Source organism: Halichondria panicea, chromosome 9 (genome assembly GCF_963675165.1).
Source record: "Halichondria panicea chromosome 9, odHalPani1.1, whole genome shotgun sequence".
NCBI classification, from domain to species: Eukaryota; Metazoa; Porifera; class Demospongiae; order Suberitida; family Halichondriidae; genus Halichondria; species Halichondria panicea.
Genome location: NC_087385.1, coordinates 2193499 through 2218882, shown reverse-complemented (window position 1 = coordinate 2218882; position 25384 = coordinate 2193499). Strand labels below are relative to the sequence as shown.

Sequence of the window (25384 nt, the reverse complement as noted above, 5' to 3'; positions counted from 1 at the left end):
TAAGCTAATTAGTTTTTTGGAAAAAGAAAACATTGAGCTTCATTTTGGATCATTTTGATGCAGCATACACTGTATATTGCAAATAATACAGCAGTACGAATATAGTGTAAATTTTGGTATTGAAATCTGGACCCGGGCCTTAAGTGCGCAGAGTATGAACATAGTGTAAATTTTGGTATTGAAATCTGGACCCGGGCCTTAAGTGCGCAGAGTGGCTTCAGCTATAGTATCAAGTTCATTATGCTGATAATAGCTGATCTAGTTTAGATACGTACATCAATATCATTGGTCCCACAGTGATCACTATCAATTTAATATACCATGGTGCAAATGTGCTCGACAAATGAAGTGAATGCATGAGCTAAGAATGTCTTCCAGCATTGCCTATTGTGAGTGGTCGTCTGCTTCGTCTCTCCCTCTGATCTGCTTTCAGCTCCTCCAATCTCCGACGATCGATGTCACGTTTGCACCAGATGAACGAGCTCACACCTGCTACAATCACCACCACCCTGCATGGAGTGAGAGATGAAATAATAGACGAACAAGGACAATGAATTAAATTATATGTACTCGAGCTGACACCTATATTGGCTATAAAGCCTACTCAACCAGAGTGGTGTAGACTTACCATCCAACTGCTACAGATTTCATTGAGAACCTTACATCACGTAGTCTTGATAAAAGAGGGAGCATCTCCGCTGGGTTCACCTTCTTCTAGTTCTTCTAGGTCCTTCTATCTTAAAGCCCATTAATTTTATTTGAGTTATGACCCTTTACCAGTTTTCAGTTCCCCAGACAAAAATTGTTTATTGGAGTCATATATGAGACCCTTTATCAGTTGGCAGTTCCCAGACAAAAATTGTTTATTGAATTACTACCCTTTACCAGTTTCAGGATACAAGAATGGCTAGCAAGAGCGATGAGCAAGAGGATCAAACCGAATGGTCCAATGTGCACGTCTTCAAGTATGTTGTCTCAGGTCCAGTAAAGTTTACTGCTAAATCTATATCTAGATTCTATATTCATTTTTATCCCACCCTTTCAGTTTTCCTTGGGAGCGTATGGTGGAGGCAGCCTATCGCAAGTATCCCAATCCCTACTCATCCAGCGTGCACTCTCTAGACACACTGGAGCGTAGCGTGACAGCTGCCCCGGGAGAGGCAGTTGGCACACGTATCCTCAGTCGTAGACTGTTCTGTACTCGGTGGAATATACCCTCTTTCATTACTAGGGTAATGTGCGTGTGTATCTAAGGATAGGGGGGTTGTTAGTTCTGTACCAGTCCAATGGGTAGGTGACAGGATTTGCATGCGGTGTATACTCATAATTCTAATAATTCTAACAGTTTTTACATGCAAAAGTTAGGTCTAGTACGTATGTAGCTCTTAGAGAATGTTGTTGCGGTGTAAGAAATTAGAGCTAAGGCAGACCATGACCCCTCCCCCCTACAGATGACTGGTACTGATCCAGAAGTGACGGTCAGTGAGCAGTCGGTGTGCGATGTGGGCCGACAAACTCTCACTATACGAGCAAGAAATGTAAGAAATTGACAATCAGTTTTTTCGTATTTTGACAATGTGCTCTCTTGCTTCTAGATCTCTAAACAGAATTTCTTCACCATGGATGAGACACTTGTGTACTCAGTGTGTCCAGAGGATCGCAATAAGTGAGTCACCGATTGTGAGTTTGTCTGCTGTAGTTATTCACAGGTGTTCTGTATGCCGTAGACGTCTGAAGCCTCCCAACGCACTGATTGAAATACCGATTGTGGTTTCCTTGGTGGTAGTGCGCCTTAATATACAGTTTTCTTCAATAGAGACACTTTCAGGGATGCATAGAGGGAGGGCAATGTTAGAAACCAGGCCAGGCTATGTTAAAAGAGTGATGATACGTGTACCTGCAGTTGACATAATTATAGGCAATTTTCAATTCCTTTCTACATTGTTTTCTACTTCCAAATAGCTTCATGTGTCAGCTGAAATTGCATCAGAACCAATCTCAAACCCTGTAATTTCTTAACTTCCTCTAGGAGTAGAAGTCTCCCCCTGGCCATAAATCCTGACATTTATACTTGTGCTCTCTATTTTCTCACTGTAGGACTGTATTGAAGCAGAGCGCTAATGTCAACATAACCATCCCAGTTATTGGTGGACTTCTGGAGAGCATATGGTTGAGCCAGTACAAGAGCACAGTGGACAATGTGAGCACACACTTATTATTTATAGCCTGGAGGCATTTCCTGTTCATTAAGCCCTTCCCTTAGTTATATGGTTGAGGTTTACTCTGACGTTAATTTGATCCTAAAATTATAGCTGAGCATAATAATTGTCGAGTGTTTAAAAATCGGCTATACTACATGTTTAATCGGAGGTTCTTACTTCACAATTAATAGCTATCATAATTATGAAGTGTGAGAACCTCCGATTAAAGGACACGTAACAAATTTAATCCTCATTTGTCTATTGTAGAGAGGTTGATATAGGAAAGTAAATTTGGCCATGGAGGCACAGTTCATATTTTTATAATGCAGTGTCCCTTATTGAGTCAAAGCAAGCCCTTGGTACATGTACTCGCACTATATATTCTAGAACGTGCACATTTCAACACTATCTCTTCTTGTTTGCAGGGCAGAAAAGGAATTGTATCGGTAGCAGAAAAAATAACAGAGGAAATCCTCTAGACACTCATGATAATGATCTAACCCTCTCTTTTTAATATGTCCATATATGAATTCACGTGAATGCCAGAGTGCTCATTTTTCTATCTGCACATAAAATTAATTTTTCAGAACTATTTATATTCAAAATACATGTTTACACAAAATGAAATGATTTGTATAATTATAATTATAAAGGTTATACAGTCATACACCAACTATTAGCTGCGTATGAAATCATAAAGGCAGTTTGAGTGCAAACAGCGTCCTAGGAGTGAGCACGAACACGAGGCCACTATTCGAAGCAGTCAGTCCGAGTATATCCATCTTTTCACTCAGGGTATACACAAACTCCCGTGCCTTGTTACCCATCACGCCCTCCTCTGGTTGGATGTACACAAAGATGTGTCTGGTACAGTCAGTAATCACAGCAAACTTCAGGTTAGGAGGAGAAGTTGTGAATTTTCTGTTTTCCTTGGAAGCTTGCACGTAGCCAAGAGCGTTGAATGTGTTCACGTGTGTCCATGACGGCTCTTCCAATGTCGTGGACGATGGAATCCAGACAATGGCATCCACATCGTGACGGGTGATGAAGTAGTGGGCGTGGTCTGGTTGCGAGGGGGCGGTGAAGACTAGCTGGCGTCCTGACAGTGAGGCCTGAGGAGGAGAGACACAAACAATAACAATGATTCACAAAATATATATGTACCAAATTTCTTTGCTGCAAAGCAAGATACATGTAAGCAGTTCTTACATGTAGCAGTTACATAGGAAAGCACGCACAACTGTGCGTTGAAGAGTCGTGTACAATTTATAATTATATTAATTACAACTCACTTTGTTCACGAGAGCTCCGTCCTGTGATACGAGGTAGAGTGTAGCTTCCTCATCAGCTGTGTCACATTCCTCTTGCTCACATGACACAAGGGGACGTGGTCTCTTGGCCTCTGGTGGGGCAGACGTCTGCAGGGTGGTAACAGACATACACAACGATAAACAAATGCATGTACACGGTAGCCCTGAGGGCAAGAGTTGTATTAGCAGTACAACTGTACGTACAGCAAAAGATTCTCTAATTTTTGGACGGTAGGTGAAATGTTTCTATAGTACGTACTACATGTACATACAATGCTGTACCTTTCCTGAGCTTTCACTGTTGACCTCTGGCCTGGTGACCACACCTTCTTCTCCTCTCTTGAGGCGTGGCCATTGAACCCCACACTGACTCTTGTCCAGTGTCACCTCCAACCTGCATGTGGATACAAACATTAGTACATGTGCTTAATAAAAACAGCATACATTAAGAAATGCAAAACTAAATGCATTCTTGATCTTTCAAGCTCAGATTAACGGCATTAGGGGCCGACACAAATTTATTTAGAGAAAAGAGGCAGTAATGTATATCGCTAAGCTTCGGCTTGTCACAAAATCATAACGCTGCTTGAAATTGACTCAGGTTATGGTAGCACCGTATACACCCAATTCTCACTTGGCTCATCAACAAAGCTATTTAATTTACATTTAACCATGAACATTTTTAGTTCTGATTAGAGGTTATGTAATGAACAAGGCAGGGCCACTTATAATCATTCAGTTTACGAAACTCCAAAGCGTACATGGGTAATATCCAAACTCACGTGCCATTCTCGATTGTCCAAGTGCTTCCCTCAGTATCAATGATGTCATGGAGCTCCCCCCTCAAGAACGTGGTACCATCCGTCAACCCGACAACAAGCTCCTGCCGAGATATTACGCAGTAAATCTCTCTCTTTGTCACTCCCTTAGGTACTTCAAACCTCACTACCACTTCAGAGTCTGTTTGAGACCACTCGTACTTGTCAGTGCTGTAACCGAGTCCAAAGTGAGATTGTGTGTCAACGTTTGCGTCTTCGGCGGGGGGTGGGCTCGCTGAAGGGTGGATGTCGCAATCCTTTGGTGTGGTTTTCGAGGGCAGAGTGGGTGTGGTTTCACTCATGAAGAGGAGGTATTGTGTGCTGTGTGTGGGGTGGGATTGAAACGCTGTGTAGAGTGGAAGAGATTTAGAGTGAAAGGATGTGATTTCTGTGATGGATTCGAGTGAGTCTCGTACTATAGCTGCTGAATGTTGGATGGTCTCGATGGAGGATTTGAACTTTATCTTGTACCATGTGCACTTTACAATATTATCCTTAACCCTTTCATCACTAGCTGTAGTTGAGGACGGAATCTGCAGCTCGGTAATGAGCAGTTGTATTGATGAGTCATCAGTGATGGTCGCTCGTGTGATCGAAACAGAAGAGCTCTCGGAAAGTGTGTAGGTCTTGATCAGCTCCCACTGTAGAAGATAATTATTATAATGTAGTGGGGAAAGGTATGCATGCAACTTCTGTACAAAGATGATCTCTTTCAATAAGTATATATAATTAATTATTTGCAACGTAGAAAATTTGATCTCAGTTACAACGACAATCTGGTGTTAGGATGATTACTACTTTAGGATGCCGCAATGACAATGTTACCAACGGGTTTTTATAGGAATGCACGACATTTTAGTAGAATGATACGCGATATCCAACTAGTAGTACCACTGTACATGTACCTTGCGTCCTTCCTCTCTCCTGCCAGTGTGCAGTAGACTCATCTCTCGTCCAGACGAGTGCAGCGCCAGCTGTGGACTCACAAGTACAAGAGACAGGTTGTTGCAGATATCGGGAACACTATCTCCACTGTATACCAGCTTCACTGTCAGTTCAGCACTGGTGGTCCCCTGTAGGGGTCGAGGGTGTATCCACATGTAGGTAAAGCGATGGCCCATTATTTTAGGGTTGGTTATTGGAACACTTAAATTGAGTTATACTTGTCTCCTAAATAATGAATTGGAGTATACTGCGGAAATTCAGAAACGTAATCAATGGTTCAGTTCAGTATCATATTTGAGGTGAGGAACAATTAATTCCACTTTCTGAGTGGCGCATCTTTTAGAACACAAAAATTGCGTTCAGTCCAACTGGCGCCAAAATTATGGTAGCGCTTATGTTCTACAGCTAGTATACACATTTTAGAGAAAATGGGCGTGGTCTAGCTCAGTTTCACTGCTAGCTAGCTGCACCGTTGAGAGCTGAGTGACTCGTGAACAACATTCATTGACTGTAGCTATGGGTCAGACAACTGCCGTAGTGTGAAGGAAGTGAAAGATGCAGGATTATGCATGGTCTTGGTGTCTCAAACAAGTTTATAAGCGCCAGAAAAAATAATTACAGCAACGGTAGGCGCTTCTTTTAGGGCCTCAAAAGTTATGCTGATGCTGACGTGGCGCTGTAATTAATAGTATGGCTAAGAGTGCAATATGGGATTAATAGCACGAGTAATAAGATGGCAAGGATACTAATTGCACGAGGTGTAGCCGAGTGCTATTAACCTTGCCAGTGCTTGTTATGAGTGCTATTAATCCCTTATTGCACGAGTAGCCATACTATAATCGTGTGTGATGCAGTTTTAAGGACATTTTTAGCTGCAGTTTCAGTGAAAAAATTAGCCGTGGCCGTTATTCGAATGTGCGGTCGTCAAGGCAGTAATTGCACGTCGTTAATGACGACGTGCAATTACTGATATGCGATTAATCACTGCAGTAATCACAGTGAATAATAGGACAACATGCGATTACATCAATCATGGTATGGTACTATAGTTACGTGACAAAATCTTGTACAGTCAGCAATAAAATTCGAAGGCACGGTAGGCTGGAATTAAGAGCGCACGGGCAATGAAACTAAATGGCTTGTTTTATATATCACGATACTTCAGTCAGTACATCATGTGTGCGATCTCACCGCATAGGTTCCCCTCTGTATGCTCCCATCTTTGTTGCACCAGTAGACACTGCTCTCATCGTATGGATCAGGAGTGAGGTGGTTATGCAGGGAGAATGCTCTCACATGATGGTAGGAGAAGGCACCCTCCTTTAGAGTGGCTGCATGCACCTCTCCTTGGATGGCACAGCTCAAGCATGTAATGGGAGATAGGGACAACTTGTAGCCTTCAAAGTTCACATTCAGGAGATCTCTATTTGGCTTGAAAGCCATGTTCTTTTAGCTGGCAAAAAGTTACTCCACGTGGTGGTCAGAAGAGAAGAAGAGGCGTGGCTGGTCCCCCTTTCTCCTTTGGACCTGAGAATTCAAAGGGCTTTAGCTGAACGTACTTAACTGTGAAATGATATGGAGTCTACTAATGGAGAAAGGTAACACATAGCTAATCAGTACAAAGCACAATGGAGTGTAGATCTATATGTACTAATGGTCCACACTTCTCTAGGAGGATGTTGCAATCTTTGAAGAAGGAGCTCAAGGGTTGGGAGTCCATGTTTGAAAGAAAACACAGTCGGAAACCGTCAAAGGTGAGGCAACTTGAGGAGTGGTCTTTGAAATGTATTTTGAGCTTTTAGAATTTTTGGCGAACTGATTAGGGTGTATGTAGGTGTGTAATGTATGCTCTTACGAGTAATCTAAGTTAACGCTATACCTTTTATAGACTGACATCGAGAACAGCCCTGCAGAAATTCAAGGTGAGGGATCATTGCATTCCTTGCTAGCCAAAATGCATGCATATTTCACAGTACTTACGTGGACAATTGTATTTGTTGCAGATGCTTATCGACAGTATCGCCACTTGAAATCCCACCCCTCACACATTGATGGCGCATTAAATGAAGTAGCTCCGCCCTCATTTCCCGTGCCCACTGGTGATGAAGAGGTGTTTGGTCGAACCCTGAACAAGCCCGTCAAAGTGAAGGAGGATGAAAATGCACCTAGCGGTGAGCAGAGGAAGCCAGTGTGGAAATTGAGACGCTGGACCAAGGGGAAGGGATATGTGACTGTTACCAATAACAACGGTGATCCTGCGACCAGTGGAGGTGTGGGGGATGAGAGTACGGGAAAGGATGTCTCTTCAAAAAATGGTGTCGCAAACAAAGATGAAAAAGACATTATCATGGTAAGGAAATCGATGTTTAAGTGCATTCATCATTTATATTATATACAGGAACCTCTGGACACCCGTAAATGTTCTGAGCTGGAAAACGAACTAAAGTCGCTCTCACTAGAATTGAATATGACCCATAGAACTGTCTTTAAGTCCACCTCTAAAGAAGCACATCGGTCCCTTGTGTCTGGGGAGTGTCAGAACATACTGTTGACTCAGAAAACTGGAAACAGGGCTAGTAGACAGAAACACACCTCACGAATCTCGTCACAGTGGCTTGGAAGATGTAAACCAGAAATTGAGATATCAGATTCCAAGAAAGACGATGCTAGCATTAGTCGTGAAGAAGCACAAAATGTACAATTGAAAGAGCTAGACTCACCAAAAACATTTAAGGAACACAGCATGGCAGAATTTTTGGAGGATTGGGAGTTACCAGCTTCTCCTCACTTGAATCACTATGGGCAATCAATCAGTATTGACGATGACTTTGGAACGTGGAGTGGTGACGGAGGGAGTGGCTACAGTGACAGCAATGACGAGGATGACCCTGTCATTAGTGTCCAGAAGTGGGATGAGCTTTCTGAGGCTAGGTTACTCGAACCAACTCACTCGACTTATTCTAACAAACCTGGGCCCTCTACTGACATCCAAGCTGGATCTTCATCGATAATGAAAGCAGGGTCTTCACCAATTAATAGCAGTAGTACGGCTGATACTCATACTCATTCGTCACTCGGAGGCACTGCTACCGATCAATGCACTTCTGAGCTGGAGTCTAATGTTAAAAAGACGATTGCCATTCAGAATACACTCTCCTCTACAGTAAGCCGCTCTGTTCTGGGCAGGTTAGAGTCGCATCACCATGGCATTACCAAGACAACCAGCCATTCTGTAAAAACTGAACGTAAAGTTAGCAAACCCAAACAATGGACATTTAATCGAGACAACGCAAGTACTGTTAGCAAATTAAATTCTAGTAGCTTCTTACGTCATGAGAAAAAGCAACCATCTGTGAAAAACGCTGCCAAGCAACGCTTCCCATCTCCTCCTGTAACCAATGTTACTGGTGATCCTACCATGAATACCATTAATCAATCCAAAACTGAAAAGGAGATTGCTTGTCAGAAACTTAACGAGAGTCGAAGTCAGACAGGGTCACTAGCTACTACTCCAGATCCTCCTAAAGATTTTGAGTTTTTTGATTCAGAATTTTCCGAAGCTGAAGTCGCTGAAATTGAGCGTATGGAAACAGCTGAAGCTGAAGATTCACAGAGTAAGAACATTCCAAGCCCATCAATTGATGACAGTTCAGAGTGTACTGGCACCAAAGACACTAGCACACCCACACTCAAGAAGAATAGTTCCGTTAAGACCGGCCTATCTACTGCTGTAAGCGAGAATTTTGTTCGTATCAACATCAAAGTGAAGAGGTTCTCTCGCAACAAAAAAGGATTGACAGGCTCCGCTCACAAGAGAATTGCTTGGAAGAAGATGCAAAAGAGCCGAGCAGGGGGAGGTGGCAGTGGCGGTGGCGGTGGAGGTGGGGGTGGGAGTGGTCTGGGGAAAGGTGGGAGGAGTGTGTGCTACAAATGTGGGAATCCTGGACACTGGGCGAAGAATTGTGATTCTAACGTCGGATCAAAAAACCTCGGCAAATTTGACGGGGAGGACGTCGGTTTCTCGGATAAAATGGCTGCCGGTGATGAAGAGATAAACAGTGCTATGTTTGAACAGCTGGCCAAAGAGAGTCCATTTCCGTCGGTGGAAGATGCTGCAAAAATGGCTTGTGGAGTCAAGTTTGCAGCGGCGAAAGAAGAACGGTCTAAAACACCCACAACCTCACAGTTAGATGATGATGGTGATGGAGGCAATACGACGGAGAGTAGTTTCATTCCTCCGCCCCCCTCTTATAGCCGGACCACCCCCTGTTCACGCTCAGTGGAACCACTGTTCACCACAGAGGATGGAAAGATCACAGGTGAGCTAGTAGAATGTACATGTGTATACATTATACATGTATTGTACGTACACTTTTGTAATTACATGCATTATGTGTAGTTAAAAACATTTTAGAATCGGTACCCTGACTGTACAATAATTATTATGTGTTGTATTCCACATCTCTTTTTTCTCTGTTGTGAGCCTAATTTTTGAGTTGTATACAGAGTGTAATAACAATTTCAGCCATTATTTTACTGCCCTATAGCCACTCCCAAGTCTGTGTACTCCGTTCTGAGGAAGTTTGGCTACAATTCATTCAGATCTGGTCAAGAGGAGGCGGTCATGAGAGTGTTGTCAGGTGGGCACGTGCGTGTGTGATGCACCTTCACATGTACAAATGTCCCACCAATTATTATGGTTACCTTATAGGCATGCTACCCTCTGTAATACTGCCGTGCCTCAAAGCCTCCATAGCATATACTTCATCAACACATTCATAGGCCACATCTTACTTGTTGTTGACCTGGTGTTCCTGAAAGTACATAAGGTCATTATAAAAAAGATGCATCACCTCATGCATTGAGCTTCATTGCACGCGCACAGCGGCAAAACGGATACATTTACTTGTAAAGACCTTATTTATAAACATAGTTATTACGGGAATATTCGTGACTCGATCTATAAGATCGCCTAGCAAGTAGCCTATAATTTTTCAACTGTCTCATTAGCAGTTAAAGCAGTCTATGGAAGTGTCTAGTTCGCTCAAACAGCTCATTTTGTGTCCACACACACACGCACACGCGCACACACACACACACACACACACACACACACACACACACACACACCAATCACTCTACCCATGCACGCTGCACACGCATGGGTAGAAAGTTGTTTTTGCTACAGCGTCTACAAATACCTTCTTACTTAGTTCTTACAGACATGAGAGAATGGCTTTTACATCTTAATTATTGATAGGAGTTGTTACTTTGTCACAGGAGTGTCTACCCTCCTAATCAACTCGACTGGTTCTGGCAAGTCTCTGTGTTACCAGCTGCCAGCCTACCTATACTGTCAGGCGAGCAGCTGTCTGGCTCTGATCATCTCTCCCCTGGTGTCCCTCATGGAGGACCAGGTGCAGCACTTCCCTGATGGACTCAAGGGAGGCTGTCTGCACACCAGCCAAACAAGACCACAGAGGGAAAAGGTGGAGGAGCTATGTAGTTTGTAATAATGTATCCTAGCTGTTTGTACATTTAAGATCAAAGGGAACATTCCATTTGCAACCATAATAATATGCTAGTCAAATAAATACTGTATAGCGCGAGGGGCTTAATTTCATTGTTTTCATGGGCTACACGAAAATTTTAAAATGATCTGCTATAACGTGCAAAGATTGAAGGCGTGGCCTGGGAGTGTTTTCGGTAAGTGTCAACCCACAAAATGTATGCAACAAAATGCTTTTAGAGGAGCAACTCGCAATTGATGATGTTTGCGCAAACATTACGCAATGCACAGAATTTGTACAATGCATGAGTAAAGAATGCAAGTGGAGAAAATCAACCTGACTATTGTCTCTATTTAAATGATTTTTGTGAAGAAATCGTCTCCTATCAGTGTGCAGTGAACAGCTCTGAACGTTGAATACGAACGACTAGCTAGTATCAGATGTCATTGTTGAATTACCACACCCTAAAACGTCACGGTTAACATTTACTAGGAGATTACAATACTTCATCACGTGCGAGTCATGTTACTTTGTGCACAGTTTTTGTGTAGAGGTATCGGTAGTTCGACACTCTTCTCTTACAATTATACTCTTATATATAGACTGGGATTGGCAACGGTCTAAAAAATGTTAATATCCGTGATGCACTACGTCATCGACTTTTTTCATCTTTTGTAGCCTCCATTTATAGCTACTGTATAGCGGGTAATTTTCGTTGGTGCAAATTTTCGTACAGACTACCCATTCGTATTTACAGGATAGTAACGTTGAATCTATTGCGGTAGAATAATTTTGTAGTTTTAATTTTCGTGCAATACGAAAATTTCCACCATACGAAAATAACCTGCTATAATAATATGCAGCCAGATCTGTAGGCAAAATAGCATATGGCTACGGCAGTGCTTCTTAAAAGGGGCACAGACCAGCTCTAGAGCAGCACAGTCAATTCTTGCACGCTTAGACCTCACTTTAAATAAAGCACAGGACACGTGTAGCCTTATTATACGCAATAATAAGGTGTCAAGAGACTATTTAGCTAAGTAAAAGTGATATTACTTCATTTCGCGGGCGTTGTGCTGGGAAATATTTCCCATCAAGGATAGGTTTGTACACACCAATGTGAAATGATCACATGAGTTACTTCCGTTGCCAATCCCTCTATTCCTTTATCTCTGTATAGACCAACAGTTTTAAGCACCTTGCAACACACACACACAAATGGGTAAACCACAATGTAAACCCACAATGTAAACATGGACTACATGCATTTTTACTAATTTGCAGTATCAAATCAAATTGGCCAGTGTACTAACACAACAACTATAGCTATACAGGGTTGCAGTAATAAGGCCTATACTCCACAGATGTGAGATGGAGAATGATGTACCAGAGCTGAGGTGTGTACTTGGTCTATCTCATATCGCACAGAAAAATAACTAGCAATTTGAAATGTGAACATAATTATTGACAGCAGTGACAGCAGTGGCGTGGGAAGAGAGTTATCACTTAGAGAGCATGGATAGTAGAAGGGGAGCTGATACGCATGTGCACACATATTAAAGTGCGCCTGCAAGGGGGTCTTGGGGTAGTCCCCTAAAAAATATGTTATAGTTATAACACGGGCACGAGGGATGTATGGAATATATTGCACTGAAGCACGAGGGCTGAGTGCAATATATGCCATGCAGCCCGAGTGCACGTGTTATAACTAGTTTATATCCCGAGGGCATAGCAACATAACACTGTCCTAGTAACACAATATAAACAGCACAAAAAAAGACAGAGACAACTCTAGACACAGCTCCATCTCTTCTCTCTTCTAGACGCCAGTATCTGCAGCGTATAAGATTGGCATGACCGACGAATGGCTTGACACAAAATTGTTGGAGTTTTAACTGAAATCTGCAAAACAGCCCCACCCCACTTCTGGTGCTGCAAAACAGCCCCGCCCCACTTACTGCTGCAAAGAAACAGCCCCACCCCACTACTCAGTGAATACTAGCTGCTGGTCTACGCTCGGCCTCATAACCAAGCCAAGAAAGCTCGCTTCTACACTGCTGCAAAACAGCTCATGCCCCCAGCAAAAAGAGCCACTTCTTATGAGTGCTACGGTGAAGCAGAATTGACATGCATCACGATGTCGAGGACTAGGTCGATCTAGGAACACAGAATCTTCCACAAAATAAATCTTGGACAATTTTAAAACCTGCACGGTTGCAAGAAGAAACTCCAGCAGTGCTGAACATTCATTCCTGCATGGCTGGACATACTTTGATACTTGTTATTTCTCATGCGTATTAATTTAATTTTAATTTAATTGTCTGTCTAATTGCCAGAGGGGCGTTTTGCGGTCAGTGCAATATGACTTTGCGGTCAGTGCAATATGACTTTCAGCAGTGCAATATGCTTCATATTGCACTTGGCAACAACGTAGCAACGGGATATAATACACATTTATATATTAAGGTTCATACATCACTTTCTTCGAATTGTACCATGTAGCTTTACGTACACTGCATGAAATTATAACTGTGCATAACAAGTTGATTTTGTTCTTAGTGCTCACGAAAAAAAATTGGAAATGTCAAGTTTGCAAAAGCTGCATGTAAAACTCGCTGAAAGAGTCATTAAAGCATGCATGTACCGTATAGCGGGTAATTTTCGGGGGACAAAATATTCGTGGTTGAGCAGTATTTAGTCATTTCGTGGATATTATTTTCGTGGTTGCTGCTTGCACTGCAGGTAAAGTAGGCAAGGTCGCTTCATTCGCGGGCTAAAACCACGAATATTTTGTCCCACGAAAATTACCCTCTATACGGTATCAGGAGTGTATTCATACACTCCTGACGGTATGTACAGTCGCATACAAAATGTGTGTGATTTTATTTGAGCACCTCCATAAAAAATATATATGTAGCAATTTTCTTTGTTTTATTGATCCTCCCATTCTCCCAGGTTCTTAAAGATGCTGTAGAGGGTAGACTCAATGTGCTACTACTGTCCCCTGAGGCCCTGGTGGGCGGGGCTCTATGGAGCAAGTCATGGGGTGGGGGACTGTCCCTGAGCCAGCTACCTCCAGTGGCTTTTGCTTGTATTGATGAGGCTCACTGTGTGTCTGAGTGGAGCCACAATTTCAGACCCTCCTACCTCAGAATATACAAGGTGAAGATGTGTGTAAAATAAATGCTACATGCGCTGTACAAAATTTGATGTTTAAGTTCTACCAAATAAAAATTTGCTTGAGAGTAATATTTTAATGATGATTATGTTTGTGCTGTTAGTATTGTGTTGTCTGAGTGACACTGAATGCTTCTACACTATACTATTGTAATGCTGTACTCCTCCTGCAGGTGCTCAGAGAGCAACTGGGTGTGTACTGTATTCTGGCCCTCACTGCCACTGCCACTCATCAGACAGCTGTGTCCGTGGCAACAAACCTCGGCATAGTACAGGAGAATATCATTCGTGGACCCACCCTCCCGGACAATCTTCATGTATCAGTGTCATGTGACCAGGACAGAGATCAGGTGAACAGAATAATAAGCACAGGTGAACAGAATAATACATGTATAGTTTCACGTTCAAAACGGTTACTACTGATAGAGCGTTATTTTTGAGGCACTAAATTTTTGTTGCAAACTTTTAACATTTTATCCCTCGAAAAAGACCTCTATTATAAGGGTGTGGTCATTTGGACCTCTTCCGTGAAATTTTTAGTTCGAGCAATCTGCGAAAATTTAGTGCCCCAAAAATAACCTGCTGCACGTGATACAACAGAAAATCTCTGTTGGAGAGGTGTACTTTATTGTGTGAGTTGTCTTTGTATAGGAGGCATTTTAATACAGCAACCACTATTACAATTTCTACTGTTACAGTATTGTTCCTCATACAGGCTTTAGTTGAGCTACTCCAAAACTCCACATTCAAGTTCTGTGAGTCGATCATCATCTACTGCACCCGTCAACAGGAGACGGAGAGAGTGGCACAGCTGCTCAGAACATGTCTCACTGCCGTTCCAAGTTCTGAGACTGGGATGGAACGTGATGTTGAAGAAGAAACTGTACCTATTCCAAAAAGTCGAAAAAGAAAAAATCTTACAAGTTCAAAGAAAGGCAGTAAACGGCAAAAGATTAACTGGAGTGCTGAGTGCTACCATGCTGGGTTGCAGGCGTCTCGTCGGAGAAAAGTACAATCGGATTTCATGTCTGGACGGCTTCGAATTGTCGTGGCAACGGTTGCTTTTGGAATGGGTCTAAACAAGTCAGATGTCCGAGCGATCATTCACTACAACTTGCCCAAGAGCTTCGAGTCTTTTGTGCAGGAGATCGGGAGAGCTGGTCGCGATGGACTCCCTGCTTATTGTCACGTCTTTATTGATAAGATGGTGAGTGCATGGTGGTGGTGTCTTGTTCAGCCTATATACTTATTTTATTACCCCCTTGACAAAGAGTATGCTGCTGTATTGTACTTTCTACGGTTCATGTACATGCATGTGTATCGGGAGATCTGTAAATCTTCTTACTGCAATCGCTTACTGCAATCCCCCAGCAGTTGATTCTGAAAATGGTACCATAATTATTAAGGTTATTTTCGTATGGTGGAAATATTGCTATTTATTAGTGCGCAATAGGTTCTACAGAGCTGGACAAATATTTAGAATGCGAATTAGTGGGGACAGTAGTATATCTGCTTCAAGTTATAATTATATATTTTTCCTCCTAATATTTAGGGTGGTGATCTGTCTGAGCTTCGTCGTCATGCCTACAGTAATACAGTAGAGCGCTACTGCATCAAACAGCTGGTAGGCAGAGTTTTCCCTTCCTGTCAGTGTGAGCAGGTTAAGAGGAAAAGGTGTGTACTATATTAGCTGTGCTTGTAATAATTATACCTTAGCGATCTGACTAAAAAGGAACCCTCCTGACTGGGGGGGGGAGGGGTGGGAGGCTCGAGAGTTGAGCAGCCAGTAGTTTGCTGTATTAATAAGCAGCTATAATTAGATATGGTATAAGACTGTAGCTCTTGCGCGTTCTATGATGTAACTTCTGTGCACCTGTTTCCTCCACCCTGTGGCCATGATAATTTATAGCTTATTAAGCAATTAAGAGTCTACTAAATTGTTTGTAAAATCAGGATATTTTCTTCCAAACAGTGATGAAGGTTCATTGCCCAGTCAGTCAGAATGTGCCTCTCCTCCCAAGATATCCCGACCTCGATGGTGCAATGGACACGAGGTAACAGTACTTGCGTAGCACTTACTATAGAGACTATCGTATAGCGGGTAATTTTCGGGGGTCAACACATTCGTGGTTGAGCAATTTAGTCAGTTCGTGTGGATTATATTTTTGTGGCTGCGTGTGCACTGCAGGTAAAGGTGATCAATGATCGTTTTGTTCGTGGGTAAAATATTCGTGCTCAGAGATTTTTTTCCCTCTGAAAAAAATTACCCGCTATATACGTATATTACAGTACAGTATATCCATTAACACATTAGCCTTTGTGAAGAGCTGAGCAGCATTGTGATACGTAAGTCTGTATGCTCCATCATCTCCGCACCGTGTCTCATTTACCGACTATAGTAAAAGGAAAGGATGGATTTTATTTACTCTTTCCATTCTCTGTCTATAGGTGGCATTCCCTATTGACGCTATGGTTACGAGCCTGGATGTGAAGGAGGAGTGTGTCTCCACACTGTTGTGTTACCTGGAGCTAGAGGACTGGCTTGAAGTCATGAATCCTCTTAACGATACCTGCAAACTCAATTGCTACAACGGTGCTAGGCAACTGAGGGCACTGGCTAGTAAAGTGCCAGCTGTGGCCGCTGCCACTGCAAGACTCGGGGAGAGAGGTGAGCTGGGACGTGCATACATGATACCCGTATACATGTAGCTGGTTATTTTTGAGGCACTATATTTTCGCGGTTTTCGCAGATCGACCTTAAACCTCGAAAATATAGTGCCTTGAAAATAGTTTACTTGCGGTATTGAAACCAGAGGAGATATGTACAACGTCCGTGAGTCGCAGATAGTGTTCAAGGCCCACATTCCTTATGTCCAGGTCAAAGTTCAATTGCGTGTTACCTGCCAAATACAAGTACTGGGCATTTATACTTTCGTGCACAGACTAGATTATAGCTATTAGCTTAATCAACCCTTAATCAACCATCGTTTTAGCTTCAGAATCTCCAGGAGGGATTCCTGAAATTGCCATGAGTGTGTGCTATTGAACTTTGACCCGGATATAATAAGGAATGTGGGGTTCATGACTATGACTCGCGTTGTACCTCCTCTGTATTGCTACTGTAGGGGTGTGGTCATTTGAACCTCTATCCTCTAAAATAAAATCCGCGAAAATATAGTACCGTAAGTATTAAATTTTTCCTGCATGTATCTTTGCTGTATACATGATACATCACACACATTTCTCATTCTTATTAAGATAATATTTCCAATGTAATAAAGAATTTCTCAAAAGCATTACTTTCGTTGGAAAGCTTAGACTCATTATTCCTACCCATGCCATGCACCCTCCCCCCCCTACAGGGACGGACTTGACGCAGAGCAGCAGTATCGAGTTCTCATTGGTTGAGGTGGCTGACTCCATGGGCTGGGAAACATCCATTGTCCGCTCTGAACTTAGTGGCCTCTCTCACAATGATCGTGGTACGGGAGGACCCAACACTAAAGCTAGCACCGTTCTTGTCGAGTTTGGAAACCTTTCCTTTCACCTTCGAGCTCCCGGTGATTTAAGGCCAGATGAGAAAGACTTAGTGTGCGATTTTCTCTATACAAAAGTTAAGATGCAAGAAGAAAGAGACGTTGAGAAACTGCATCTCTTCCACGCTGTGTTGCACTCTGTTACGGGTCAAACTCACGAAGAGTGTTTCGAAAACGAGCAAGAAACTGCTATCAGATTGGACACTTTGAATAAGATGATCAAGCGATATTTTAGTGAAAGCGGCCTCAATTCAGCACACCTTCAGGAAATGAACATATCTGTACTGCACTCTCACAGTACCCTCACTCCTGAACGCGAGCGTAGGGTGTGTGATGATATACACTCTCTAATATCAATTCACAGCGATCAGCAGTTCACTGGTAGAGCTATTGCAAGGATCTTTCATGGCATTGCTAGTCCATTGTTCGAAGCGGTGGTGTGGGGAGGTCAAAAGAGGTTTTGGAGAAGGCATATGGACGTAGACTTTAATCTACTGTGTCAACTGGCTACAAAAGAAGTGTTGAAATTCAGATGATAGCTGAAATGTATGAATGTTCTGTATATAATTATGTGTCAGGAGTGCATGAATATTATTTTGTTTGTGAAGTCTTTAAATGTTACAGCGCATGCGCAAAAATCCGTACTCCAGAGGGGGGCGTATCTACTTCTGCAACAAGCTCTGGCAGCATCATTCAACTGGACCGTAGAGTCACCTACCCTACTGCCAAAGAAGATGAGTTACTTTTATGGATTTGAGAGAAGATTTACAGTGTCCATCATGTTTGTGTTTCTGCTTGGATGGTTGCTGTATTTGATCGGACTTATCGTTGGAGAGGTCTCCTACACTATGCCAGATGCCTATATTAAACTAGACCTCATACCTAGAATCTTATTTGTGTTATGTGGACTTATGTTATTCTCACTAAAGCTGTTTTATGCTGGTTTATCAAGAAAAGCCAGTTCTGTGTTCGGATCCATCTCAGCTTTTGTAACCGTACCTGTACTTTTGTCTCTTGGTTATGCTCTAGTCGTTCAACCATTTTCAGTAGCTTCAGTAATCTTCAGCTGGATTGGTGGTGGTATTTGTGCTCACTGCTTGTGTATTGACTTGATAGTTTCCACTTTATACAAGGATTTTCAACCCGAAGAAGTTTATCAAATACCCCATAACCGCTTGTTTCAAGGACTTGCTAGAAAGTTAGTCATTCTGCCAGTACTACTGTGGACTGTTGGGTGGATATTGGTTACTGCTGGCACAGTAAATGTTGGTGAGACTGGTGTGTTGTATGACATATTTGGAATTTTTGCTATCGGCTTTGTTGTAGCTCATGCTGGATCATGGGGAAGTGCAAGTCCTACAATAGGAATAGCTGCTGTGTACATGATATCTTTGTACTGTTTTTACATCGGTCGACTTTTTTTTGACAAATTGATTACTCTCAGTGTTGATACTAAAGCATTCAGTGGTAGTCTTATTTCATTCATTGCAATGGCCTGCATTTTGGCACTTTGGCCGTTTTACCAGCGACCTGGACTATGGACGACAGATAGCAGAAACTCAGAGGCTGAATACACTCAAGTCCACCAAAACAATGAAGATGCTTTTGAAGAGCAAAGCACTCCATTGCCACTTAACCAACATGATCAGACAGAAGAGAGAGCAAGAGATGAAAGTGGAATGGAAGATCTAGTTACTACTAGTAGATCTATATACTGAAGATCTAGATATAGCAAAGTAGCCAAGTGGAGAATGGATTAGACACTGCATGCAATGTAGATTTAGATGTGTAATGTAGATCAGTGACATAAAATTTTTTTTACCTTGGATCTAGTTGGGCGGAGTCCAACCAACGCTGCGCTCTGGGTTGGGTATCAGTACACGTAGCAGTTTTGTTTCACTGGTACTTGAGACAGAGTATGAATATTGTTTAATCTTTAAGTGGCTGACAACCGCATGGCTCAGGGGTGCGATATAAAGAAATCAATTAACTGGATGGCTATTCTAGCTGACTGGATCTAGCTATAGTTGTTTTGGAATTCAAGAAAGACCTCAGACTCTTAGAGAAAGTAGAAGAATACTCTAGCCTGTAATATAAGATTTAGTACAGGCAGAAATAAACTTTTTCATAATAGTTAGACATCTAGCACAAGGAGAGGTACAGCCAGCTATAAGACTACCCCAAGGCTTCTGAGAAGCTTTTCGAAGACCAAAGAAGGCATACATAACACAGGTTTTGTCCAAACTAATGATCTAATCTTATTGGTAGCACAACAAAACTTAAAACAAAGACAAGTCCTTTTAATTAATTAATACATACTGTTCAAGCGTCATTCATAGATGCTAAGATAGACTATGCTTCTTTTCTAGTAGCCTAGATATCCAGCAGGAGCTGTTTCTGCATTCTCCAGAGAAATAGTGTCCCAGCTCGCCTTGTCAGCTAAATTGAGCTGTAAGGTTTCCCACTTGAACGCAGCAATCTGATTGGGCTGCAAATTTCTTGCAGTGGGAATGATCTATACCATTCACATTTGGCAATCATGCGCGTGACAACTTAACTGTATACTGATTGCATGGTAAGAAGTCTTTGTGTTGAGAAGTTTAATAGCTAGCTAGTTTATAGCTATTATGAACACATAAGTTAACAACATCCAAGCATAAAACTGATATCTGTTCAACAGTTTTCCAGTTGCTCTGAAAGAGACAAAACTGTCATTCTACTGTTTATTCAACTATTTTACTCAGTTTAATCATAGATAATAGAGTGGTTTAATTGAAGTTAAAGATCTTGATCTCTGTTTGATCATGGACTCCTTGAGGGAACTTGAGAGAAACATAATTATACTTGCGGCTAGTTGTCACTGCTGGGATTGGATTGTGAATGTACCAGCTACTTGACAAGATTGAGCCATCGCAGGCAACAGGTAAAACTTGCTAATAAGCTTATAAACAATAATTATGCAGCAGAATTAATCTTGTAGAAACTACATCTATATAATTATTAAACACATCACTTACTGTTTGTGTGCATTCCCTTTTTCCAGTGAATCCCTATATAAGAGTCTCTGGACTACTGCCTCTGAGTAGGCCGCAACTTGACCAGTCACTAGAGCTGTTAACTCGTTAAATTGATGGTGATACGTATACAGTCCGGTATGGTGTTGTTAACACTGGTCAGAGATGTGGAGGTTGGTACTCATTCGCCAATAGACGGTGGGCTCTGGAGACCTGTGTGGACCCACTGGAGGGCTGTATCTGTGTTCCTATGTAAGTTTTGAATTAATAAAAGCGTAGTTTAGGGGTTTTGTTGCCATGATTTTAATTCTTAGAGTGACAAACCCTGACTGTGAATCCCTAATTTCTGCTCAAGATACCTCGAAGAGAACTGAGGTAAGCCAGTCAGATTTTTATAGGTCCATTAGTAAATTATAATTCATAGTGTGGTACATGTAAGAAACTAATTGTTTATGATGAGTTTCAATAATATTTTCAGCCGCGGTAGTTATTAGAACAAGCTGCCGTGCGATTACTAGAGTCTGGATGTGATACGGGATTAATTGCTCTGTTTCACTGTACACATGCATTCCAGTGCACTAATATACTTTGTATACAGGGGCTCCAAACTTGAAAATCAAGCTGTAAAACCTGACTAAAGATGATGTCATTGCACCCACTACTCCATTGGTTCCTTGTTAAATCATCCAAGCAAAGCATATCTTTGTTTCCAATTATTGAGGATGCAGAAAGCGACTTCAGTGAAGAGCTCCAAGCCTCTTCCCACTCTGAGACCACTCTCACTCCTACAAAAGGGTACTGCATTCAAGCCCAGAGAGTCGACATCCATTGTAAACTCCTTCTCATTCACTAAACCCAATTTTTTTGAGGATGAAGAAAGCGACTTCAGTGAAGAGTTCTCCAAGCCCCTTCCCACCTTGATATCACTCTCACTCCTTCCCCGCCTACAAAAAGTACTGTGTTCAGTCGTAAAGAGTCGACATCCATTGTCAATCCCTTCTCATTCCATGTAACTATACCCGTGGCCAATCCACCAATTTCGAATATCCTGAGTTGAGTCCTTTGGAGCTCGAAACAGTTTCCTACTTCCTTGTGACATCAACAATTACTGAAGAGGAAGAAAGTGATTTTAGTGATGATTTCTCTAAGCCTCTTTCCTCTCTAAGACTACTCTTACTCTTTCGTCGCATACTGTATTCAAGCCCAAAGAGTCGACATCCATTGTTGATCCCTTCTCATTTCATGTGTTTAGCCATGCCTAATCTACCAAACTCAATTTTCCGGAACTGGTTTATTTGGAGCCCAGAACAGCTTGCGACGTCTGTTAAAAAGCACACTACGTTGAAGACAATGATTGAGAATGAAGAAAGCGACCTCAGCGAAGAGTTCTCCAAGCCTCTTCCCACTCTAAGACTACTTTCACTGATCCACCGCCAACAATAGGGTACTGTTTTCAAGTCCAAAAGTCGACATCCATTGTTAACCCCTTCTCATTCCATGTGTCTGGCCATGGCCAATCCACAAAATCCAAGTGTCCGGAACTGCATGAGTTATGTTGAGCTCAAAAGTGCTTCCTATTTGTAAGTGAGGTCTGTTAAGAAACACACTACTCTGAATACAATAATTGAGGATGAAGAAAGCGGAAGAGTTCTCCAAGCCCCTTCCCACCTTGATACCACTCTCACTCCTCCCTGCCTACAAAAAAGTAATGTGTTCAAGTCCAAATTAGAGTCGACATACATGTCAACCCCTTATTAATTGCCTGTGGCAGATCCACCAAATCCGAATGTCTGGAGTTGGGTCCTTTGGAGCCCGAAACAGCTTCCTATTTCCTTGTGATGTCTGTTAAGAACCACACTACTTTGAAAACAATTACTGAAGACGAAGAAAGTGATTTTAGTGATGATTTCTGCAAGCCTCTTTCCTCTTCGAGATCACTCCCGCTTATCCCTCGCAAACAACAAGGAGCTGTCTTTAATGCAAAGGAATCCTCCATGCACTGTCACAGTATCCTGCTACTTATCTGCCGTTCAGAGTTCAGCTGAGGCACCAAGAGAGGAAGACACAATTGTTGAAAAGAAGTCTACAAGAGATGTAATGGGCAGTTATAAATTTGTGTTTGCATGATACAATTTTGAGAGTATAATTATATATAGACACTGGAACTGGTATAGACTTAGCTTAATACTTGTTTTTTAGTTGATGATCTTTACCACCCCAACAATTGTACAATGCAAGTCACACTAATTTTATAACGTGCAACAAATTAATGAAATAGCATGATAACAATAAAGCATGGGCATACATGTACACAAGCAAATAGCTATCATGTCATTGTCTATGCAGCGGCTGTCTGTGCCATCTTCTCGTCTTTGTATTGATAGTGCAACTCAGCCACATTGGTGGATGACACCTTCTCCCAGCCAGTCGCACACATGTGGTACACTGTAGGAGGAGAGCGTTGGCAATAAACTCGTGTAGCAACCAATAATACACTGACACAACAGAAACCACAACTACGGTAAATAATGCAAATTGACATTGAGTTATAGTATCGATATTATACATGATACATGTATAATTATGACAGGACAAATTGTTCATTCTAGAAAATAGTACAACTAGGGGAGGAACTCCATCACATTTTGTGTTAAGAACCAGCTGAAATGTTGACCAAACTAATTACTTACAGTTGACAACTCCTCCACTGTAAGCGTCCCTATGAGTGGCGTGATAGATAGCTCTCTTTCCCAGTTCTCTGGCCTCCTCTATCTCCATGTCCCAGTGGTAGCCACTGTCCATCACACCGTAGGCGTAGGTGGAACCAGAGCCCACACTGAAAATGTGGTGAGTCAGGCGACTACCATCAGTGTCCACATAGTACAGGCCGGGGCCCTGGGGGCAAGAAAGGTGACTTTAATGACAGCAGAGTTGACAAAACCATGCAGGCATTCACATTTGCAACAGAGCGAAAAATTGGGTGAAAAAAACGATGTGGTCTTTTAGTTTATTGTACCTACATGTACCTCCATGTACGTATGTAGGGCTACCTAATCGTGAAAAGCGAAATCAACAGGCATCTTTGATATTATTATACCTTCTTGTCCCATCCACAAATCATTGTTCCCATGGAGAGGCCCATTCCCTTGTAGTAGTAGATCATGTTGGCAAGGACTTTAGAGGCAGCTGCCACTGAGATCCTCTCCTTGTTCCTAAGCTCGTACAGCCTGGGCAGAGCAAGAACAGGTACATGATCATCAGAGCACTCTGACAATACTTTTAAAAAACATGCAACATCAGGGCTGCATCCAGGATTTTGGGTCAAGGGGGTGAAGTACCTCACAGCGTATGCTTTAGTCCAAGCCAAACTTGGGGGCATGCTCCCTCAGAAAAATTGGATATTTGAGGGCCTTAGATCGATTCTGGTGCAATTTTATCTCACATAGAATTATCAGTACAAATGAATCTGCCATATCCTAGGGGGAGGGGGGGGGAGAATTACCCCCCCTCCCCTCAATGCAGCCCTGAACATGCACCCCAAATTTATTTTTCCATAGAATGGTACGGTAGGTTCAAATTAGTTTGCAGGGATCTAAGAAACAACAATGTAGCAATAGCAGAAGTTTATAGTAAGAGTTATACCCTTAATGGTAGTCACAAGAAAGCAATGTTGCAGGATACGCTTATAGTCGAGTAAGCGCTAATAATCTAGTTTCTACGGTGATTACACTCACCACCAACGGAACAGAACACAATGATATGATAACGACCTCTCACCTGCACTCAAAGGCAAGCTGCCTCTCCCAGTAGGAGCAGTCAGCGGCTCCTCCAGCCATGGTGCCCAGCAGGTAAGGGTTGATCTCTATCACTTTCTTCACAGTCTGAGACGCTGGGGGTGGGCGAGATGAAGGTTTAGGCGTGTACATACATGTAGGTACACTAACAGGTATGCAAAAGAAATTAAAATTCTAACTTAAAACTCTATTATTATACAGAAATGTCAAAGAAACGCTCACACCAGCTATAAAATGCACAGTACATAGAACATTACAATATTACTTGTTGTACTCGATTAACACGCAACTACTTGTGTAGATCTTATCATCTTATCATCTAGTAATTTAGCCATTACACTGGTTTACCTATCCAGGAGCCAGCAGTGGCTCTGGAGTCCACGGCAACAATGACTCCGTGTTGGAACTTGAAAGCCAGAGTGGTGGTCCCGTGAGCAAACTGGATCTTGACATTGGAGTCACCCCCTGTGGAGAACGGCCGAAGGAACTCCACTGGCTGTGTGTGTGTGTGTGTGTGTGTGGACAAGTGACGTATGTGTGTGGAGTGTGTACGTTATGTGATTGTTTAGTTGTAAATGGGAATTAGCCTCTCTATCAAACACACCACACATTTGACACATTACATGCCCACACTCTCCAACCAACTCTATCTCAGCAACTACTGCCTAGCACCTGGGTAAGTCAAGTACATGTACGTAGGCGCTAGGCATGAGTGGGACGAGGCTAAAAGGCTGTCACCTAGATCTACTTGTTCATCTCTACAAGACAATTTATTAAAACAGTGCGTACAAACCAAACACAAAGCAGGGCAGCTGAAGACATACTTCAATCCCGGGAGGAACAGCAAAGGACCTCTGTCCCCTGTCCAGTAATGGCAAGTCCACCATGGGATCAGAGAGCAGCCCAATGCCTTGCCTATCGTCTCCACGGGACAGGCAAGACTTGACGGACATGGAGGAGTATCTATCAACTAGTGTAGCCATGACAAGCAGCAGAGAAGAGTAGAAACTAGTGGACTTGATTTTGCTGAATGTTCCTCACATGGACACGGGAAATCCCCTTATTGCACTCTAATTACT

General features: G+C 42.4%; 4 protein-coding genes and 2 long non-coding RNA genes across 6 annotated transcripts; 3 read left to right on the top strand and 3 right to left on the bottom strand.

The window, feature by feature from the left end:
* Positions 1 to 306: 306 nt before the first annotated feature.
* On the bottom strand, positions 307 to 769 carry LOC135341314 (uncharacterized). Its single transcript, XR_010396550.1, has 2 exons — positions 629 to 769; positions 307 to 509 (listed from the first exon to the last, which is right to left on the bottom strand). It is a non-coding gene; the product is annotated as an uncharacterized LOC135341314 (long non-coding RNA).
* A 45-nt stretch (positions 770 to 814) lies between these two features.
* Positions 815 to 2858, top strand: LOC135341313 (PRELI domain containing protein 3A-like). Its single transcript, XM_064537833.1, has 6 exons — positions 815 to 965; positions 1046 to 1232; positions 1452 to 1538; positions 1596 to 1666; positions 2098 to 2200; positions 2627 to 2858. The coding sequence occupies exons 1-6, from the start codon at positions 904 to 906 to the stop codon at positions 2678 to 2680; spliced, it is 564 nt and encodes a 187-aa protein (XP_064393903.1). The 5' UTR covers positions 815 to 903; the 3' UTR covers positions 2681 to 2858.
* Positions 2777 to 6717, bottom strand: LOC135341309 (nudC domain-containing protein 1-like). Its single transcript, XM_064537827.1, has 6 exons — positions 6466 to 6717; positions 5235 to 5402; positions 4294 to 4970; positions 3794 to 3905; positions 3494 to 3619; positions 2777 to 3313 (listed from the first exon to the last, which is right to left on the bottom strand). Exons 1-6 carry the CDS (start codon positions 6715 to 6717, stop codon positions 2894 to 2896), a joined length of 1755 nt encoding a protein of 584 aa, XP_064393897.1. The 3' UTR covers positions 2777 to 2893.
* Positions 6718 to 6727: 10 nt separating this feature from the next.
* LOC135341306 (ATP-dependent DNA helicase Q4-like) lies at positions 6728 to 18113 on the top strand. The gene is made up of 14 exons (XM_064537823.1): positions 6728 to 6872; positions 6947 to 7028; positions 7163 to 7196; positions 7278 to 7624; positions 7673 to 9593; positions 9822 to 9914; positions 10555 to 10763; positions 13740 to 13946; positions 14135 to 14311; positions 14677 to 15168; positions 15514 to 15635; positions 15934 to 16015; positions 16410 to 16629; positions 17324 to 18113. Exons 1-14 carry the CDS (start codon positions 6850 to 6852, stop codon positions 18031 to 18033), a joined length of 4719 nt encoding a protein of 1572 aa, XP_064393893.1. The 5' UTR covers positions 6728 to 6849; the 3' UTR covers positions 18034 to 18113.
* A 1947-nt stretch (positions 18114 to 20060) lies between these two features.
* Positions 20061 to 22749, top strand: LOC135341315 (uncharacterized). The gene is made up of 4 exons (XR_010396551.1): positions 20061 to 20420; positions 20541 to 20763; positions 20826 to 20886; positions 21110 to 22749. It is a non-coding gene; the product is annotated as an uncharacterized LOC135341315 (long non-coding RNA).
* Positions 22746 to 25383, bottom strand: LOC135341312 (proteasome subunit beta type-5-like). Its single transcript, XM_064537831.1, has 6 exons — positions 25130 to 25383; positions 24654 to 24801; positions 24289 to 24400; positions 23609 to 23738; positions 23202 to 23406; positions 22746 to 22956 (listed from the first exon to the last, which is right to left on the bottom strand). The coding sequence occupies exons 1-6, from the start codon at positions 25286 to 25288 to the stop codon at positions 22850 to 22852; spliced, it is 861 nt and encodes a 286-aa protein (XP_064393901.1). The 5' UTR covers positions 25289 to 25383; the 3' UTR covers positions 22746 to 22849.
* Between the last annotated feature and the right edge of the window lies 1 nt (position 25384).